The 22,240-nt window shown below is 41.0% G+C and overlaps 2 protein-coding genes across 2 annotated transcripts; one reads left to right on the top strand and one right to left on the bottom strand.

Moving 5' to 3' along the window:
- The first annotated feature begins 12 nt into the window (after positions 1-12).
- On the top strand, positions 13-6,195 carry LOC134185502 (GTP cyclohydrolase 1-like). Its single transcript, XM_062653305.1, has 5 exons — positions 13-202; positions 307-472; positions 5,104-5,135; positions 5,850-5,934; positions 5,998-6,195. The coding sequence occupies exons 1-5, from the start codon at positions 28-30 to the stop codon at positions 6,122-6,124; spliced, it is 585 nt and encodes a 194-aa protein (XP_062509289.1). The 5' UTR covers positions 13-27; the 3' UTR covers positions 6,125-6,195.
- On the bottom strand, positions 6,101-22,240 carry LOC134185504 (NADH dehydrogenase [ubiquinone] 1 alpha subcomplex subunit 7-like). Its single transcript, XM_062653306.1, has 4 exons — positions 22,121-22,240; positions 12,651-12,697; positions 6,331-6,477; positions 6,101-6,267 (listed from the first exon to the last, which is right to left on the bottom strand). Exons 1-4 carry the CDS (start codon positions 22,184-22,186, stop codon positions 6,195-6,197), a joined length of 333 nt encoding a protein of 110 aa, XP_062509290.1. The 5' UTR covers positions 22,187-22,240; the 3' UTR covers positions 6,101-6,194.

The following is a 22,240-nucleotide window of genomic DNA, read 5'->3' as shown; positions in this document are numbered from 1 at the left end:
TACGGGACGTCACTCTTAATTCAGGAGATGTCGGACGAAGCGTCTGACAACGAGTGTCTGCATTCTATGGCTGTCTGCTACAAATCACTGCTGGGAATGATTGACGGACTTGACCCAGAAAAAGAAGGTATTAGGAAGACACCGGCGCGTGCAGCCGAGGCTTTACAATACTTCACTAAAGGATATCAACAAAATCTAATAGGTATAACCAACGTACTGTCCAGGGGAGTGCTGGTTGGCATCCGCTGTTTTACTTGTAACGTTGACTGTTGTCCATGGTTTGTTGTTGTGGTGGTACACCTGCAGAAGTGATTGGTGGGGGAATATTTGATGAAGACCACGACGAAATGGTGATCGTGAAGGACATCGACATCTTTTCGCTTTGTGAGCATCACATGGTGCCGTTCATAGGCAAAGCCCATGTTGGATACTTGCCAAAAAGAAAGGTCCTTGGTCTTAGCAAGGTTGCCAGGTATGCATGCTGAATACTCAACACATATGCAGTTAATTGCATTGTTCAGTATGTGTGTATATTACCAGAGCTATATATATATATACATGAGCTCACATGGCCCGTCCTTCATAAGGGCAAGATACTGTAGTGTAATTACAGATAGGTCTGTGGACACGTCACGTGCAATCTTAGTTGCGAGGTCCCGGATGTGCTGAATAAATTCAAATCTTATATATATATACTAGTTGTACGGAAGTTCTCAGACCGTCTACCGAGTCCTAGCTTGATTTGTTGAAGCCCTAGCTGTCATAGAAGGAAACATGCAAACTTCCTAGTAGTTTAGATTACGTATATAGGCCTGGTATAGGTAGTTGTCGTTTTGCGATCGTGATCAAGACAATTAAAATGTACAGTCTAGGTATGCACTCAGTTCCGTTGTAATGACAGTGGTATGGTATTTACTGACATAGAAATTGATATCAGCAAACATTGACTATCAACAGTTTTAGATGCAGCACAGTGTAGTAAAGGATTGATTGTAGTATGGGACGTGTGAATAGTTGACTGTAGGTGGCATTCAACTCCTGAAGGTGTTTCTTGGTTGTCAAGTACACACAATCCCTAGCTACAATACAAAAGGATGGGGCAACGGAAGTTCATGAAGCATTTTCTCCGCCGTTTGCTCACTTGCATGAATTGTTCTTAGACTCATATGTAGTCGGACACAGAAACGATTTTTTAAGGTAGGTCCTATCATGAAACATGGTCGTGGGGAGGAGAAATTTGAGATTTGTGTACACACACACACACGCACACACACACACACACACACACACACACACACACACCAAAAGCTCGACGGAGACCCATATAGGACCACGCCCATTTCTGTTGTGCAACCCGGATTAGAAGCCTCACTACGCTTGGCAATCATATATATATACACGGCTCTGTGTATTAACAGTAGTCAACACAAACAAAAGGAGAATCTATTAAATCATTTAAAAATATGTGGTGTGCATCTGCATGTAAATCACATGTTGTCAAAACTGTCAATCTGTAGTGTGCATGTGCAAGCTAAATTTAGTAGAACAGTTTTGACTTCTGCTACATTAATTAACAGTTCTTTACTTGTGGCACAAAAGTCATGACACTCCGGGCCTGCCTTTGGTAGTATGGTCATGTTTCACAGTTAGTTCCAATGGATATAGAACGTAGACTTGACCCAGTCTCTCTCCGCCCTCGTCATTCCCCGGATATTCAATCCTTGCTGCAGAGAGACTGGTTTCAGACTGCCCACCGACATCACTAAATGCACTAAGTGCTCGCCATTATTGCACCTCGTTACCTATCTGTATCAGATGCAGGAATTTATCAGACGTATATTGTTCCAATAAACGGCTCCCGGGAGCCGATAATTTATGCTAGATGTAAACCAAGCAGCCAACAATCCCGTACGTTGTACAAAGACAAGCATGCATTACACTTTAACACATGAACTGCGTCTCAGCCATTTTTTGTCTAGACCCATTTGCATTGCATTCCAAAGCTCTTGGAGCCAAAATCATAGCGCAATCGACACTTAAGACGCCCAGATCGTCTGACAAAAGATAAAACTCCCATTCAAAAGCCACGCTAACTCATAGATCAATGCGAATCTAGGCGTAGAAAGCGATAAGAATGCTCTCCCGGCGATTTGTGAAGTGTTTGCTGCCACACCTTTTGCAACCACAGCAAGGGTTGTTACAGGGCATGTGGAAATGTGCCCAAGGCAGCTGGCACACAGTGCACACTAATGGTAGCATTTAGTGACGTCAGTGGGCACTCTAAACCAGTCTCTCTGCAGCGAGGATTGACAATCCGGGGAATGACGAGGGCGGAGGGAGACTGGGTCGAGTCTATATAGAAGGTTGATAGGTTGAGTGATGATCTTGTGAGATGGAAGGCGTACTTTAGCTGAACGAGCATTACCATCTCCTCCCACAACAGTCTCTTTAATTCTTCCCATGATCCAAGTACCTGCGGAGTGTCCTGTTCTTTAATTAATAAGAACTATATCACCTTCTTGAGTCACTGAGTCAATTGCAGACCTAACCCATTTGTGTCTCAATGACAATGTTTCCCTTAAACTGAGCAAATACTCCTTATGCCACTGATGCCAAAAGTCTTTTCTGGTCTTGTGTCCATTTTCTTTCCAATGCATAGGAAGTGTCCCTATTAGACTGGTATTCCTCATCATTCATTTCTTCAATAGTAGGTCTAGGTACCCCGAGATATGTGTGATGACTCTACAAGTATTGAAGAAAGGACTGTCCCTAGCAAAACAAGGAACCTTGACATATCGCTTGACACAAGTATTGTTCAGCAACTGGATTACACTGCATTCCACGACAGGAATATCACCTGTGGAATTATTAATGGGTCGCAAGTTACGGTCACATTTAGATTTGTTACACCCCAACTTGGAGCAAACGGTACACAATAAACAATGGCAGCAGAAACATTTCTACAAGGGTAACCGGAATAGTATGATAGATCTTTACAACGGGGTGAGAGTCTATGTGCACAATTACAACAGAGGTCGTCCTTGAGCAGCTGGTGTAGTTCAGTCCAAAACAGACCCCCTATCATACAGTATCAAATTGGAGGATGGGAGGGTAGTCAAACAACACTTGGATCAGATTCGGAAAACCTTACAATCAGAAAGACATGAAAGGTGAACCAGAAGACCTACTAGTGGAACCAATACATCCGTTGGACAAACCCTGTGGTACCGGTATCGCCGGGAGAACTCAAAGAGTGGGATGTCACACCAAACTTACCAGAACAACAAGAAGATGGGGTTGACAAACAAATAGAACAGGACGCAATGGTACTACCGCGGGAGATTAGCACAGAACCAGAAGACTTAGAGACACACGTGGAACCAACTGCACCAGACAGATTGAATTTTTAGTAGGTCAGATTATTGCATTGTACTGCATACCTCTTAATTGTTAATATCAGTCACATAGTCGGAGGGGGAGAAGGATGCAGTATATATACATCAGGGAACTTGTATTGTGTTAGTTCAGTCATTGACTGGCAATTAGGACTAGCCAGTCATTCTTGAAATAGATCGACTTGGGTTAACAGTAAGACCGGCTGAGCGTGTGCTAAGAACACAGTTACTTGTGACAATTGCACACAGAAATCTATATCCTCGAACTTTCAGACCACAGAGTGTGTGACCTCTAAAATGATCTCGGAAGTACTTATCAAAAGCGATGCTAAATGGTCCAACAGCCTAGGGTCATTTTATCGAGTTTAATAATGAGATGGAAAAGATACCGTGCTTTTGCATTATGCAAACATATCATTTGTAAATGCCATGAGATCTCATGAACGAAGAAGAGACATCTGCCTTGTTGGACAGCATGAAACGACGACTCTTTGATTCTGCGGCAGAACACTAGCTAGTCTAACCGCTCGACCTACGAGACTACCACTCGACCAGTTGTCAAAGGTGATGGTCTAGCGGTGCTGCTGTGCACGTCCTGACACCGCAAGCTTGAAAAAGATTGAAGAACTGGGGCTGAAACTAAGATGTGTGCGTGTGCCACAGTCTCCATTCACGGCTCTGGCATCCACTTAGCTGCCAGGAGGATTTCACGCACGCATAATCAGTGTTAGTGCACTTAGCATAAACAATTACTGCTAAGCCAATCAGAATTTAGAGCCAACATTCTGGCTCTAAGACGCTGATTGTCTTAGAAGGCTATTGCCGAAATCATTTTAGTAGCATTCTGTCCAGACTAGAGTCCACGTGCTCTGTGGTGTGTAAGTTCAAGTCTAAGAAATCTGGTGCACTACATACAGCTACAGATGACAATAAGCATAGACATACAAAACAAAATAAAGCAACAACAGACAATAACAAGAAGTACAGATTATCAACGTCAGCCAATTGAATACAATTATGTAAGAACACTTCTACTAAAGTGTAATTGCTTCTTTAACCAATCAAAAGCTATGCGAGCAGCATCAATTCTGGATGAGGAAACAGACGTTGCAAAATGATTTCGGACAGCTCTGTTAATAGAATGCCTTGACAAGTCTCAATGAGTATAGTAACTTATAACTCCTGCAAACATTGAAGAAAGATGATCTAGGTGATCTGTTCAAAGATGCTAAATAGCCAACTACAGGATTTCCAGACTGAAGTAATGAAGCACGAAATTGTAGTTTTTGTTTCCTTATAATAGCATTCAAAAGATTGTCAGCGAAGGTTCCTGGATAGGGTTAGATTCTGATTCCCGGATGTGTAGCGAAAGTCCAAAACTATAGCGCACTCTACTAAATATTCAATGAAACCATTTATCTTAGATGTGAGCTTCAACATAACTTTAATAATCAATATCATATATTACTCATTTAATCATCTATACACCTCAGACCGAAAGTTGATTGCATTGTGCCTCTTGCAAAAGTCAACTTTTTCAAAACCGGTCTCGCCATGCCGAGCTGGGTGCTACAGCCCTGAGCACTAACTTGTAACTTTATGATGCATGCAAGGGCAGTGCCAAATTTTCGTTACATTGTAAGTTCTTACTTGGATAGTACCCAACTGCTGTCATAGATTAATTAACGTACATCTTTCTGTGTTTCAGGATTGTGGAGATGTACAGCAGAAGACTTCAGGGTAGGAATGAGACAATGATTATATCTAATCAACTTCCTGTTTGTACAGGAACAGGTTGATTGATCCAACAGCAGTTGGAAACAACAGTTAGAAAGGATTTCGAATACCCTCGTATCACAAGTCCTGTGCAGAAGCTATATACCGTATTTCTTCAAATGACTATTAGGGGACTAAAATTATTAGAGACAGAATTATTTGAGAAAAGGGAATTATTATTTATAGTTTCATGAAAAGCTAATACTGTAAGTCCAGAAATTTTTGTACTCATGAAATTTTAGTTATTTTCATACAGATACCTGGTTGTACTAAAATAACATGAATACTAAAATTTATAGGTAGATGCACTTGAATTTGCCTACAGTGCCGATGTCCTGTACTAGAATAATATGTGTACGAACTAATTCATGGGCAGGAGTACTAAAATTTATGAGTACTAAAGTTTCTGGATTTACAGTAACATGATGCTCATCATTTTTGTTGTGCTCTTGAATCGGTATTTGAGCTTTGACTGCCTTCTTAATTAATGTTGCAAAGCTTCTTGGCATGCGCTCTCTTTCTGAAGACAGACAACACCCAGTAATCTTATGCTGTGAAAGTACTTAGACAATGAGTTATTTGGGAGAGGGAAATTATATTTTTAGAGTACATGGACAATATGGGAATTATATAGGTTGAAAGTTTTGGAGAAATACGGTATGTTACATTTTTTGCTAGTTCAAGAACGACTAACCAGACAAATTGGAGAGGCTTTAACGACAGCAATTGACCCGGCTGGTGTTGCAGTTATTGTAGAAGCTGTGTTAGTATTTACTTTTTTGAGTGCTTCATTGATGTATTAGTGATTATAGACTGTTTAATTAAGGCACATGTGTATGGTAATGAGAGGAGTGGAGAAAGTAAACAGCAAGACAGTGACAAGTTCTATGGTGGGAGTATTCAGAGAAGACCCTCGCACTAGAGAAGAATTTTTAACTCTTGTTCGCAGCTGATTTGTTATTGTTATAGATGCAGCAATAATAGCAATAGAGTTTAATTCAAGGGTACTGTCAATCGTTGTGACTACTGGCTATGAGTCCAGTGATAACGTTTTCCAGGCACTGCTGCAGTCAGAACAGGTTTCATGTTTTCCCACCTGCAATAGAAACATCATGTCAGTGTACACTATTCAGCAAATTAATGATGCTAAGAAACTGACTCTGTTGTGCCATCAGTAGCCAGCTGCTTTGATGATTCCATTATATTCAATGGAGGAAAAGCATCACGACGAAGATCTCGTGTAAAGTAGTGGTTGCTGTGTAGACAGTGAGCAGGTCCTTGAGGTAATTGTGGGAGTGGTGGGGACCTGAAATTCCAGACCAACTATTAATTGATATTCTAACTTCTACATACGAATAAGGTATTTTTCATGTTCTAGATATTACATAATGTAGGGTTGAGACATTTTAAACATATGGGTATTTGTCCAAAAGTATTCGAATACAGTATTCAAATATTTGGTGACATCATTGACGTCACTTACGCCACTACTGTGCAGAGGTCAGTGTGTTGATTGAACAATATGTAAAGTTGCACTGTGATTTAAATAAAAAATGCCAATCTACTGAGAAATCAGCTACACAGACGTTGTACTTGATTGTTTTGATGTGGCTTATTCATGCGTATCATGTATGGGTAGCGTCTGCAAAGAATGCGGACCAGAAAGGTGACTACTGGTGGTGCCACGATGAAATGCCAATGTCCTATTACACAACATGCACTCCACTTTTTGCTGTTTACTTATTTCCTAAAGAAGCCCCATGCATCTGATCTTCCTGGCGAGTCTAGCTTCCTGGAAATCATCTGCTCACCAGAAGCCTGCTATTGATTGTCGTGGACAGTGGGCTTAGAACACTCAGCTGCAACATTCTGTACATAACCAGACAGCATGTTTGCTGTCAATGGCATGCCTGTCACCAAACACACCTTGGAAAGACGCCATCGTTGACACTTAACTTCGACACATGCGAAAATCTATGAAAAGCACTGAAGATATTGGATGTCATATTTCAAAGGCCAAGAAATATTTGAATATTCAAATATTCAAACATTCGTTTGAACCTCATATAATGTCATGCTACTGGCCAGCTCCTTTCTTTGGAGATATTTCATTAATTAAAGGTAGTTGTACAAAACAGTGTTATGAGAGTTTGAATTTCTATTATCAGATTAATTAGGACGGACTGTTAATTAATCCGAAACATCTCAGTGCATTTCCTTAGCAAAGCAATGCTCATACAAATTAGTCACACGTTTCCTGACCAATAAGATTGCTTGTGAGCTGTTATGGGACCAACACTGATCCTAATAGGTTTACTACAGTGAAATTTTCGAAATAATTATGTATACGGTTACTAGAGAAGTCACAGCAGCTAGAATGATAATCTGAGGAAGAAAATGTTACCAAGTCTTAATGTGACAGTGACATTGCTCTGGCTACGATTGCAGACTTGCAATTTGCGTACTTACAAACAATTCAAGAGGCACTGTGATCATGATACTGCAAGTACCTGTTGAAAATAGACACACAGCTCATGATCTAAACTACAGGGGACAAAAGACCATTATATACATACAAATAATAGATTCCAACAAAGACGGGCTAGACTGAAGACAGGGTTTGGTGTTGCAACAATAGATGAATATGCAAAACAGACGATTATGTACTGAGACAGACTTGTCTCAGAAACTGGCAAAATCACTGTCTGAGATTCCACACAAGAATCAATGACATATTGAAAATGATTTGCTTAGCTGGATTGTGGTATTCACAAGAAAAGGAAGATCAAAATGAATGTCCTCCAGATTGTAATTATAAGGATCAGCTCTGAACATGTTACTTGCCATATAGGCACTGCCTGTATGATTTTTGCCTACAACATGGTAAATGTTAGCCTAGATGTACAGTTGTAACTGTATTAGATCAAAGCAACAACGCTGGGATCTTTCATCAACTCTCACATAGAGCAGCCACTGAAGCCAACGACACAGTCTATTCTGAAAGTAGATAGCACCAAGTAGACTGTCAGGATGGGTGAAACAGCATGGCAGAAGATGGCAAAGAAGAAGAGACAGATGATGAACTTAGAGATTAGCATTACAGTGTGGAAAATAAGGAATTATTTTGGCTCGGACAAACTGAGCCCAGGTAGGACATTCATTTATGTATGGTGTGACATGTATCCATAAGTCTCCACTGCAGCCATTTCGCATATAGTTTTTGATAAGCTGTTAAATCCGTGCACCTTTCAGCAATTCTATTTTTCAATTATCATAGCATCATTGGGTGAGTGCGCATTATTTTAAACACCAGATGTTGCACTTATTCATACATCGTTTCCACTGACTCATACCTGGTTTCCACTTATGTTTACAAAATGAACCCGCTGGCCACATAGCCATATTTCAATACATCAAAATCAAAAGTCACCTGTTTCTTGCCAATCAATAGACTCGTGTGTTTTTCTACTGGCAGCTCCTACCGTTCCAGTCTCAGTTCCTAAGCATTTCTGCGATGCAACGTGTGCGCATACTCAAATCAAGCTGCGATCACCGAAACTCCATACAAGGCATCTTGCTCATGCATTGACTACGAGGATCTTTAAAGGGCTGTCGCTACTACTGTGCAGCTCAGTCTGTCTCACTTAGACTCTGCACTGTTGTCTAGCTTGCATGAATACATGCATGGCTAGGTGTGACGTATCTGGGTCTACGCGCATGGTAGTGCAAAGTTTCCTCCTAGGATAGATTTGAGCAGAACTTTTCTAATCCAACGGATTGAGCTGCAAGGTAGCGAGAGCCAAAAGTCTCATGTAATGAAATTATTTGTAGCACCAACATGCACCAGCATGCAAGTAACGAGTGTAGCTATGTGTAATGAGCAAGACACCTAGTATGGGTCCCGGTGATCGCGACTTGATTTCAGCATGGGCGCATGTCACATCGCAGAATTCTCAGAAACTGATACGGGAAACGGTAGTAGCTGCCAGTAGAAAAACGTGTGAGTCTATTGATTGGTTGTTTGAGGCAAGAAACGGTTGACTTTTAATTTTGACGTAATGAAATATAGATACGTGGCCAGAGTTCATTTTTGAAACATTGAAATATGAATGAGTAATGTGCAACTATGAAGAAGTGGAAACGAGATATGAATAGGTGTAACATTGGGTGTTCAATGTTGCAATTTTGCGCGAACCCAATACTATGATAATCGGAAAGTGGAATGGCCGAAAGGTGCACGGATTCTGTTATCATATGACAACGGTTGACCTATATAGTCTATGATCAACACTTGAAAAACCCTCTAAAACGTGACCATCGTTGCACCCCTCGTCCAACTTTAATTCTTTGCTTTTAAAATGTTGGTAGACTCATATTGAAGAGAAATACGAATGTTGGCCTTTAAATTTTTGTCCCAAGTTAGAGATTTAAAGGCTGTTCAATTGCACACTTAGAATCCATACTACAAGGCCGTTGCACGGTAGTAACGATTCTTTTCAGTGTTCATCGCATGATAGACAGTTGTCCGTGTAACAAAATGTAATATCTACTATATACATGTCGTAAGTTCCATTAGAAATGTGAAGTGACATCATCATGATGTAGGAAATGACTAAACCGGTAAGTTCCAAAATGTAAGGATCCTTACTCCGAGGCCATGTTGCGTGGTAGTAGCGATTCTTTTCCGTTTTCATTTCGTTATATAGTTGTTCATGTAACAATATGTAATATATAATTAGTAAGTTCGATTAGGAACGTGATGAGACGTCATCCTGATATAGGAAATCACTAATCCGGTATACGTACGTTCCACAACACTGACCTAATGAAAAAGGTCTAGAGAGTATACTTTTAGTAGAAGTATGTGGGAATGTCAGATGCAAATAGCTATAGGTTATTAAAAATGATGTAATGGAAGCGTTTACGGACTGGATGTATAAATATTAATAGTAAATTTGCGATTGAAAACGCATGCACTCAACATCTAAATATGAGGTCATTTATGTAACTAGACAGACTGGAAGAGTACAGGTGTAGCGTCAGATGTATATAGTAATGGAACTAGAAGTATCTCCAAAATAGTACGGATACACTTAGTGTTAGGTCTCAAGTTTGCATCAAGCTTTTCAAAATGCCATGCAGCTTTACGTGGCAATTGCATGGAACTCAATGCAGGAGGTATGTAGTAGTCGGTTAACGTTTGTGAATTGGAGTCTTACACAAGAAGAAGCGGACACTCTATTGCCTCTTCATGCTAGACATGCCGCAAACATGCACATTGCATGCCACTAGTGTCCCGATTCGGATTAAAACAGCGAGTTCGTTTTATCGATTTGTCAGCAATGTCTCGCACTGTATGCCCAGTTTCCCAAGCTCTCGTCACTTTGTATGCATTTACTGGATGTGATTCCACCAGTTCATTTGCAAAATGCGCAGATTTACAGGAAGACCCACGTGCATACTTCGGCTATATGCCAATTGAATGTTCATTATGTTAGGGAAATATATGAAAATTAATGAAAACCTTTTTGCCGTATGGGACAAGTTTGTGCTTTGTAATGAAAGCCTATAGGTTGCGCGACGTTTAGTAACAGCGTTCGATATCAAATGTTCTGCGCAAACAACAGCTGTATCAATCAGTTGCCTCCACGTCGTGATTCTCTGCGACTCCATATAGCTATATCCGTCGCGCAAATAACCAAGCGACAGTCTGAAAGAGTTGTCCAGAAACGGGCACCGGACAAGACTAGCACGAGACAGTCCGGGGACGAGGCTAGTGTTGTGTTGCAAACGAAGCTCTTTGGAATAGCAGCACCTACTCAGTTGTTTCTAAACAAAAAACACAGGTGAAATATAAACTCCCGGACCTAAAGTGAGAGTGAACAAGGTGACTTACTGGACAGCTACAGCATGTAGCTGAGGTTTTTCGGATAAATCAGGCTAGGGCGCACCTATGCTCATGAAATTAACACCATATTGGAAAATCCATCAAGTGCTGAGCGACAAACTTTACATGCACTATCTTTAATGCGTAGGAGTGGATGTTTGTCAGAACACAGCCAACACTGGTGTAGTATTTGGTCGGACAAACAACACATTTGGTGGGACATTGTCTGATGTCTGATCGCTATTTTCCACAAGGCATTACATGCCTGTCTAATGTTGTGTTGCCTTGCACTAATCTCTAACATTTTCTTGCTGTCCCTAACAACTGCCTTATCTAAGGTAAATAACTCATTAGCGCCTTCAAGTGATGATGATGTTGTTTGTTAAGGTACATGTATAACCAGTTATTTCTGTGGTCTTAAATAACTGCAAATTAAATCTGCATTCCAACCAGGAAGACAGTTACTGGCACACAGTGTCACACATGTACATGTGTTGAAACAGTGACTTCCTGGGACTTCGAGGATAGGACTAAATACCTGCGAATTTTATTTGTGTGCTCCGTGATTTCTTCGCAGAATTTTCAGAAATATCATGATCGCAGAAATATCATGATCACAGAAATAACTGGTTATATTGTATTTTATGACAATTAACGAACAGGTTGTAAGTTGTAAAAACTTTGTTACACGTGTATTTTGATTCATTAAATTTCAGAAAATATGGTAATTATTGGTTGCCATATTTTCTGAAATTATACGATCTCTGATGACAACAAAAAGTCCCAGCAGGTGATCAAATCAACCTGATATCTTGATCATACCATTTTGAAAGCTACCTCATCATCCTGTCACGTGCTATAGCAACAGCTAAGTTATTTTCAGCTCACCTGGAGAATGATGTCTCAGTCAGAGGAGCATTTGGAAAGAGGAAGAATTAAGTGATCACATCCATAAGACCATCTGGGTGATACATTTACTCTCCATTACCAAACTTTTACTGATTCGAGAGTTAATGGAGTGGTGGATCCCTACTACTCTCGAACAGCCAGACCCTTCCCTGCCCTCATACTTCCTTTCTGGAAGTATGAAAGCAGGAAAGGGTCTGGCTACATGAGATCATAGATATACGGGCAGATGAATTTTTCTGATAACATCAACAGCCTGCTTTTGTTCGTTAGTGTGGAGTGTAGAAACGGATGATCAAATTTGGTGGAGAGCAAATAATAAGGAAGAACTAAGCACATGAAAACACAGCATAAAAACGCCCACTTCCTAACTCTCCGAGGGAAGTTGGCAGTGACTCACATACACCTAATGATGAGAGAATCCAGCAAAGTTGGCAGTAAGCACAAATTATTAAAGCCTCACATGAAAGTCAAGGGAGTGAGGCTCTAAATTGACTTCAATCAGAGCCAACAAGTATTTAGTTACAGAAATAATGTGAGCACTAACTTTACCAAAACGAGACTATGTAGCATGAAATTTGCCAACTTACTTGTCCTATTGTAGTTACTAGACAAGACATGTACAATAGACAAGCCACTGAAAACAGACATATCACTAATTAAAAATAATGGAATGTTATAGTTACCTTGTAGCTGCCTCATTAGTAGTACGGTGTGCAAGTACGAGGTCTCTCTACAAACACAAACCAAGCAATATAATTTCATTATCTAAAAAATTGTTCAACTGGAACATTTGCATAGAAGTACTTGAACTAAGTTAGATGAACTGTAACAAGAAATCAAAGATGAATAAATAGAAGCAATCATCGGTGATACTCAAAAGGGAATTACCATATTTCTGTGAGTAGCATGACTCATTGCTCAATGTCACTCCATGTCATGAGGCAGCTAACTCATAGTTTGTTAACAGATTGCTTGTACTACTACTACTGAGACCAGCTATATTACAAATAATCCAAAGCAATGCAATGCAAGCTCAAGCCAGTTCCAGTAACATGGTACTTCTCAGCCATGCCAAATATATAAACTCTTAACTACTCCCCCTAGTTCTGAGCACATTCTCATACTGAAAAGACAAATTCCAAACTCGTAATACGAACCAAAACTTCAATGTTGCTAATCCTAGCTCAGACTGACTGTAAAATCTGAGAACCACTAAACCTTCCTCCCACTAATTGAATACCTATTTTCTAATAAAATCACTATAACAAATCACTTGAGTCATGGGAGGGGCTAGTCTCACGTGGTGAGTTGTGATTGGGGGAATTGAATGACAGAGCCATGTGACAGATGGGTTGACTGAAATACCAGCGTTTCACTAGAGTCCAGCACTTGACGAATTGGGGAGACAGCTGACGACGGAAAAGTCACAGGAAGCCGTGAGAACTCTAGTGAGGACTGTGCAACTAGTGGTACATATTCGTATTGTACATATTGTGTAGCAAAGCACTTCGTGTCATCTTGAGTTAATCCTAAGTATACAATTGTAACTAACGTCCATGTCCGTGAAGTCTCAGCAACAACCGCTGTTCATCGTCCAAGTTACCTTCTTACGTACTATAACGCGACATTCTGGGGCTCAGGCGGGAACATAACTGGTGTGTACGGAAGCAGTGCGACTAAAGCGGAGAAGATGGATCAATTAATCGAGTCAGGGACCAAGATGGCTTTAGAGGGAAAGGAGTTACAAGAATTTGTTCGTGAACAGCAGGTGATCAAGCGTGAAGAGAGAGAGAAAGGGATCGAGAGCTGAAATGGCTAGGGTTAGAAAGATACAGCAGAGGAACACCGCATGATAGAAGTGGAACACAAGTTGCAGAGAAGACATGAAATAGTTGAAGAATTGGAGAACGAAAAGTTGGCATCGGCGTATGCATCTGTGAAGTCCGAGGTAGGTAACATGGCGAAGTTACAGAAACTCCCTGTGTTCCAAGATGGCAAGGACGAGCTTGATAGCTACTGTAAATCCACAAATTTCGTATGCATTTTATTTTCGTATTGTTTGTATAACTTCTAACTGTACTAATAAAAAAGGAAACTAAAATTTTTCTTGACTGACAAACTGCTATTACTAATTGCCACTAGCGATGATGACGATGTACCACAACAGAAGATCCAACTGAACAATGACTGGTCTTACAACGACAAAAGACCAAAAAGGAAACTCTCTACGTAAAACATGACCAGTTTGCAACGTTATACAAAGGCCATCCACTTCCTCAAATACTCTTTCAAGCGAAAGATAAACTGTTCTTGGCTTTCTCCAGCTTTGGGTATACTCCGGATGAATTTTAGTCTATACCCGGCCTCGGTCAGATCATATTGTTTCAGAGCTTCCTTAAATTGTGTATAATCATTTGCCTCCCCATCCGATTGTCTCGAATACACCTCAAGTGCCCTACCCATCAGTAACTCGTACGCAGGCGCCCAATGATCAGCTTCCTATTTGTTTGTGGTGGCAACCACTTGAACCATGCATAACTTTTCACGTGCTACAGATTTCCACTCTACATCTAATCACTGTTTCTCCTTCATTCTCGTCTTCATCACTGTCTTTTCCATCATATGATGCCTGTGTAAATGCCTTCTTCTAGCTCTGTCACTTTGCAAACTCCTCCCTTTTCTTCACCCAGTTCGGGGTGCACTTTCGAGCTTGTGATGCTCTTTCTCTGCTACCACCGTACTTGTCGTACTTTATATGACAACATGCTTCCTGTTCACTGTGAACATTCTGGCAGTCTTCTTTCCATATCAGAATCGGCTAACGGTGATTGTTCTTCAAATTCCACTATTAGACACTCCAACTCCTGCAGATGATGCCATGTTGCAAGTTGCAGGTTGCACAAGCCCTAAGTTGCTGACGGTCTGGATAATCGAGGTTACCTCGCCTATAAGGGCATGCTCTTATAGTTGCAGGATTCCATGGTCTCACTTTCTGCTAAACCTCGCTTATAAGGGCATGCCCTTCTAAGCGGGGAATATGGTAAGTCTTTCTCAATACTGGTATATTTATCAGTGATGTATTTATTAGTGTTACTGTACTGTTAGTCTGGGAAGACGAATGATAAAGTATCCTTTCCTCTGCACAACATTCACGATGCTTGACTCAGTTGACTTTTGATGTATAGCTTGAGAACTACATATTATCTTCCTGATGTGCTGCTTCCTGTTTGATCTACATTTTTCACACAAACTAATTTCAAAACAGTAAGAAAAAATCAATAGAAAAGCACTACAGTGCTGAACCTTCGACGGGTGTAAGTAATCACATCTTGTCACATAATAATGTTTCGCATACTAAAGTATTTAGCCCAACCCACTGGTTTCACCTAAAGTTTCCAATGCAGACGTGTGTAAACAAAGGTGCAAAGCGTGTAACTTGTCTCCAGACTTGCATACTTACACGTCAGTCGCTTCGTCCGACACACGCATTGACACGGACAATGCACGTTTCCCTTTGCAAATTCCCGTGGAAAGCCAAATTTCTGTAGAAGACAACGCTATTAATTTTTGCAACAACACCCACTCAGCCACGCACACCGAAAATTCAAGCTGTCAGACTGTAGAACCACAATGCAGAAACACTGTGTAACAAGCAATACAAGTCAAGTACAGCTACATGTACCGCATGGCGCCTGAATCTTGCCAGCACCTTTGCTCTCTAGATGACTGGTTGTTGGTGGGAAAACATGCGCAAATGTAGATTCGGCATTGTTTCTAAGTGCTAAACCCTTATGTAAACCAAACGACTAAACATCATGTATAGGATGGATGCCCGATGGCCGAATTCTCGTAGCACAGCTACCAAACAGAGGTGGAGCCTTATGATGACATCACGTTCGTCTATTGGTCGGTAATGACACCACTTCTCATCTATTGATCAGAAGTCATTTGCATCTGTATAAATATGGTCGTATGGTTAGTCGCCAGAGGACTACTGTACCATTAACCCAGATATCTGGGCATCGGGCAATCATGCATATCAATAATGCTACCATATTTCTGGGCATTTAGCTGCATGCCAGTTTAAGCCGGGGATTACCAGGGTGCCGATATACCCCGAGGTATGGCATGCCGGAGAAAGAGAGGTGATTTGACCAACCTCCCTATAGACTGGACCCATAGATCTAGCTGCATCTGTTATTAGATATTGACTGACTAGCATAAACACTAAGTCGTATACTTTCATCTAGATGTAGTATATAATCAACCCTATCATGTTTGATTTCCTCTGTCCTCATCCTCCTCTTCTTCATCGTCTTCCTCTCTTCCTTATCTGTCAGCCCTGTGTGTTCTTCTGCTTGTTCAAACCTAATCTTGTACGCAATGACGCGACACTCCACATTCCCTGGCAACTTTTGTTTTGTTTCCACCGTGCTCATCGTACTGCGTAGTACTGCTAGCTTCTTTGATTGTGTATGATCTTCTGCCACACTGTGAAGATCCATTCTCGATACCTTCTGGCTGTTTGGCTTTTCTCTGTTCTAACTGGGCTTCAAGAGAAACTGCATTCTCTAGGTCAACAAATCGAATTACAGCACATATGCAGTAGGATTACCACGCCTGTGTAGTTGCTCCCTCGCACTATCATGCCGGTATCGTTACCAGAGTCCGACAAGCAGGTAATCCCCACTTATACCAGCATGCAGCTAAATGTGCGGAAATACGATAGTTATCGTCATTTCCCTCTTCTCCTACTTGGCAAATTAACATATTTGTGTTACCACTAATAGCCTTTCACAAGAACTCCTTTCCAAACTGAGCTGTACTGAGCCGAGCCGAGCCAACCCGTGCCACAGAGCCAGCCGAGCCGAGCCAACCCGTGCCACAGAGCCAGCCGAGCCGAGCCAACCCGTGCCACAGAGCCAGCCGAGCCGAGCCAACCCGTGCCACAGAGCCAGCCGAGACAGCCCCTTGTCCACACAGCATTCAGAAAAAGCGAGTCAGCTCACTTAGATGTGTCTTTGCTAAGCATGCTAGCTACGTACACTTGTACATCAGAAAAGCTCACTATTCAGCATGAGAAGTTTGGCAACTACTGTACAGTTCAGCAGTTGGTTGCCTTTCACACGGTGAATGTGAGCCAAGCCGAGCCAAACCGTGCTGGCACGGCAGTTTGAGGCGGGCCATTCCAGTGCAGATCTGCTCAGCTTGGCTCGTCCTGTGTTCACACCTTTCAAAAGTGAGCCGACCTGTGCTGACCTGTGTTGGCCCGGTTACAAGTGGTTGTGTGAACAGGCTATATGATACTTCCAGTACTTTTTCAAGGATACATAAATCGGTGTGATGACAACGACCATAATTCAACACATTGTTGAGATCGCTATCTGACAGGTCATACTGAAACCATCAGATTTCTCAATTCCAGTCTACTAAAGCCTACTGCACTGAGGCTGAACAAAGAACATTCCACATTTCAACCATTATCATTGTCTCACAGTGTTTTGGGCTAGATAGTATTCTTAGGCAACTTCCAAATTAGTTATGAGGTTGCTCAGTTGCTTTTAAGAATATCGAGCTATGATCAAAATTCATCAGCTTGAGAAAACTTTGCCTTAGATGCCTCTAAAATTGACCACACCCAATTAAATTATTCACTTTTCCTTTTGAAATACTTATATACATTGTCAATTCTGTGTCACTAATTGACACTACAAACAGATGTCTTGGTCTATTAGCAAGAGCTTGTGTACACAGACCCAAAAACTGCATCCTTGTATGCAAAGAATGCACCTTATTTACCCCTCACATTTTATGGCATGCCACTATAACCCAGTTCTAGCTGAAATGGTAAATTGACAACCCTACAAATATAACAACATGTCAGTATAAGGCATGCAAGGGATACTGTTACAAGCTGGGTATATTCAGGAAATTGTTATCAACTGATATGTAATAGTACATTCTAACAATTACAAGAAATATCTGAAAAACGTGTATGTAACATGACAGAAAAGTGTTGAGAGAAGCAGGCAAGATTAGACAATGCACAGTCACCTGCAAGAGATAAACAAGAATGCAAACCACCTATCTAGCAATGATAGCAAAAGTATGACTTCCTTGGTACTGAGTGGCTACCTGCAACAGCGTTTCAACAGGCATTAACAGCAGGTGTGTGTGTGTGTGTGTGTGTGTGTGTGTGTGTGTGTGTGTGTGTGTGTGTGTGTGTGTGTGTGTGTGCGTGTGTGTCCAGTATACAACAAACCAGTCGTGGGCACCCAAGGCAACCAGAAATGTCTGGGCAACTGAAATGGAAGACTACTAGTCTCTGAACACTACTAGAGTAGTGTTCGTTCTTCTAAGGTCTTCATTCTTGTGTTTGCGAGGCTGTAGGTCTGGCAGAAAAGCGTTGGTAGTATTCATCTGGTAGCTTACTTTCTGTCTACGCAGAGAGTCAGCTTTACAAGTAGTCTAGATACATGTTTTGATTAAACTTTTAATTAACGAATGACTGTTTTCTGGTTGGTGGTTGCAGTATTATTATTATTTATGTATAATATGTAAGAGTAGTTTGTCGAAAACGTATCGTAGTACGATCTATTCAAATACACCATTTCATTCAGTAGGGTCGCTGAGGGACAACTAGCTGACAGCTACCCTACCTTCCAGAATGACATTTCCTTTCTGAGCAACCATATACACATATGAGATGGAAGCTGTGGTCAAAGTATCATCTTTTGAGATTCACACCAGAGCATCCCAAATGACCAGTTTCCAGTGTCAAAGCGGTACGCTCATAACCATACTATATTGGAGTATTTAGGGCTTGCTATAGTTTCTTTAAAAACAACTGCGTAGGCTATATGTGCTTTGATTGATGTTACTGAACTTAAACTAGCCATCAGTCCAATAAAGTGCAAGGTCTTAGAGCTTTGTGGGTAGCTTTTGTTGCGAGGGCTCGCTCCATTGGATGTGAGGAAAGTGGAACTTGTACAACAGTTTGTCATAGCAAAAATCTGCCACTTCATTGTTCAATAACACAAGCTGGACAAAACAAAAACAACAAGCGGTCACCACCAAAAAACTCGAAGAGTGTGCCTCAGAACAATGGCTGAAAATTCAAAAATAATGTTTGGCAAGATTGCAGCTATTGTTGCAGAGTCCTTCGTGGTTGATAGTACTGCTGCTCATCTTTAACCTTCTGATGACTCTACAAATCATTCGCCTGTCTGCATGCAGAACATGGAAACTGTCTATTTAGAGTGGCAAGTCTGCTTCTCACAGGTGAAGTAGCTGCCACAAGTATTTGCGACTCAAGACGGTGAAATAACTGGCAGGTAACACTACCTACTACTCAAAAGTGTGTGCAACGCAAGCCAATGATTGTGCTCAACAAGGACTCACTGCCCACTATTGGTTTGCTCAGTAGTGTTGGACAGCTCATTTGATGAAATGCTTCAGAATGCGTTGCACAATGGCTTATCGATAGTATGATAGAGGAAGCATATACACGAGCATTAGAACAAACTGCAACAAATTACAAGAAGCCTGGATGATCTGTCAGCTTGCCTCGGGCACTGCCCTTGACTTTTGTGATGGGCGTAAACTTGAAAACGTGAAAATGGCTTATCCTGATATAGGCCCAGCAGGATATCGTCATTTCTTTCAAGGTATAAAGCTTTCACCTAAACTAATCACTTCAACTGAGAAGGCTGCACATTATGTGGCCCACTTGTTCGTGCAGCACTGGAAGCCAATCCTTTCGGTTCCGTATTAACCACTTTGTCCCTGTAGTATCAAACACTACTTACATCCAAATGTCAACTACCCATTGCAAGAAAGACTTTGAAATTGCAAGTAAACATGATTCATCAGATGAGGATCAGTCCATTTCAAGTGATGTCAGTGAAGTAGTCAGTAGACCAAGTGCACCACAAAGGCACTGAGTGAAGGTCTCAGGAGTCTCAAACAAGACTAAGGCTTCGAGGAACACAACAGCAAAGACTACTTGCTTTCATGGATAGAGAAATCTGCACTCAAGTCTGCTCAGTGTGTGAATCCAGGCACTAATGCTGCTTGTAGATCCACTGTGAGCCAGAATATTAGATGTTATGTAAGCACTTCAACATCTTCAACTTAAATAATGGCCTTACGACAAAAGGAAGCACAGAATATTCGGAAAATAGTTGCAAACGAAAATTTGTGGATTTAAGTATTGTACTCGTTTAAGTGTAAGGCCACTCCAGTAGTTTGTTAGAATCAAGGGTAAAGTATGGGATAGGACACTGCTCAAGAAATGACACCTCTACCGTAGGTGATAACATTGCCCACTATAGATTGAAGCATTCCCAGTCAAACTATGATAGCACCAATTACTTCATCTTCCGCTTTATTCCTAAGTTAAAATGCCTCCTCTAGTTTGTTAGCCATCCATTACTTGCTTTAAAGCCAACTTTATCAAGTTCCCTACTTGCCTGGCCTCATCAACTAGCATGGCATTAAACTAAAGTGGCGCCTCTCAAGCAAGAATTGGTATAGCTAATCATCAAGCTGCACACTTATCAACTCTCTGCCCCATGCATTTTTCTCGCTTTCTTTCCTCTCGGCGTTGCCTCGTATCTTTTCAGTTCATCATACTTTGCATCCCACGAACTTACTCAGTAACTGTCAATGCCAGACTCATTTGCAGCATCAGACATGGAAAAAGAGCTGATTCTCTTAAGCAACAGTTGTCATCTATGGAGGTTACAGGATAATGAGGTAAAGGCATGTGCAATTTGCTGTTGTGCAATAACCATACAAAGAATATCCAATCAACAACAATTAAAATGCTCTAAGATGTGAAAATTTAAAATGATGGTCAAAGTAGAGGATGGGGCTTGCTTGAACTCTGGGACTATACTCAGTCAACTACACACACAGAAATTAGAAAGTCTATGTAGGATATTTTAACTGTGAAAGGAAATAGAGCTTAGCAGCGACTATCTAGGTAGGATACAATATATTAGGATATTAATGTTTGCTTCGCAACTTTTTATTTGATTTCCTAACCCTAACCCTAACCCTGGCTCTAACCCTAGAATAAAACACACTGAATAATACCATAGTTAACACTGTTCAATTTAGCAATATCAAACAAGGACATAAAACATGTTTGGATAGTTTATTTGAGAGATTAAAACATCCTAACATAATGTTTTTGGGTAAGATGAAATGCTATCAAACGAGGATAAAATCAATCCATAGAAATCATAGGCAGCAAGCTGATACAACGGGTATGGTGTTTGCTGTTTGCAGTACCTCTTTTTGAATTGATAGAGCAGGCCAATTAGCAAAAATACTGTACTGTACATAGTGCAGTGTATATATTCCAAGAAGACATGGTGAAGGTAGTCAATGGGCACTATTGGGTTGGGACCACCAAACCACATTCTTAGGAAAAACCGCAAAACCATGTTCTTGAAGACCCTTGCAACTACTAGGGATAAGAACGTGGATAATACTGAAGTGCAGAATGAAGCAGTTGACAGATGAAATTACAAGGTTTGAAGCATTCCAACTTGTTCTTTATACTAAATTGTAGGAAACTTAAAGGCTCAGATGGCCAACTTCCCCAAATTGACACAACCCAAGAGATACGGGACCATTTTGAGATAACTTTTCTATCCTATGAACTACAACTGATACTCAAGAAAGCTTTTCATTACAAGAAAGAAATGACCGACTGGACACTTGACAAGCCTAACAATCTTCACCATCAAAATTTAATCACTTACTTTTACTACATCAAACAGATTAATAAACATTGTTGAAGCAACGAGAGTTTGTTTAGGCAAACGATGAGACCACGCATTTTGGCAAATCTTAGTACCATAATTGAGCTTCTTCTGACGTATGTAGAACGATGTGTTCTGTCAACAATATGCAGATCCTCCTAGATGCCTCATGACAACTTTCTGAAGCGCTCCGCCGCGCAGCGAAAGTAGCGGAGTCCCAAGTAGCTTGCGATGGAGACTATGCCATCATAAAAATGAGCAGCTGCCCTGCGGTTCTGTGAGAAACTTCTAGAGCTACACGCTAGTACGCTCGGTCAATCACCGTGAACTAGAGGGTACAATTTCGATAGTAACTTATATTAGATAAAACATGGACTTACCCCGACCAAGAACTTCCTCAAAGCAACAACAATTCGAGTATGAGGCCCTTGAAAGCTGCTGGACATTCCTGCTAAATCTACTACAGTGCACACAAGAGAGACAGGGCAACAACTCCAGCG

This window comes from Corticium candelabrum, chromosome 10 (assembly GCF_963422355.1).
Source record: "Corticium candelabrum chromosome 10, ooCorCand1.1, whole genome shotgun sequence".
Taxonomy (NCBI): domain Eukaryota; kingdom Metazoa; phylum Porifera; class Homoscleromorpha; order Homosclerophorida; family Plakinidae; genus Corticium; species Corticium candelabrum.
This window is presented reverse-complemented; position numbering and strand designations above follow the sequence as displayed.

Bases quoted from the DNA above. Each gene is read 5' to 3' on its own strand.
- LOC134185504 (XM_062653306.1), bottom strand. From the start codon at position 22,186: ATGTCCAGCAGCTTTCAAGGGCCTCATACTCGAATTGTTGTTGCTTTG. The intron at 6,478-12,650 runs GTAACTATAACA...CTGGAATTTCAG, and splicing joins ACTAATGAGGCAGCTACAAG to GTCCCCACCACTCCCACAAT. The intron at 6,268-6,330 runs GTCAGTTTCTTA...TTTCTATTGCAG, and splicing joins GCTACTGATGGCACAACAGA to GTGGGAAAACATGAAACCTG.
- LOC134185502 (XM_062653305.1), top strand. From the start codon at position 28: ATGTCGGACGAAGCGTCTGACAACGAGTGTCTGCATTCTATGGCTGTC. The intron at 203-306 runs GTATAACCAACG...GTACACCTGCAG, and splicing joins ATATCAACAAAATCTAATAG to AAGTGATTGGTGGGGGAATA. The intron at 473-5,103 runs GTATGCATGCTG...TCTGTGTTTCAG, and splicing joins GGTCTTAGCAAGGTTGCCAG to GATTGTGGAGATGTACAGCA.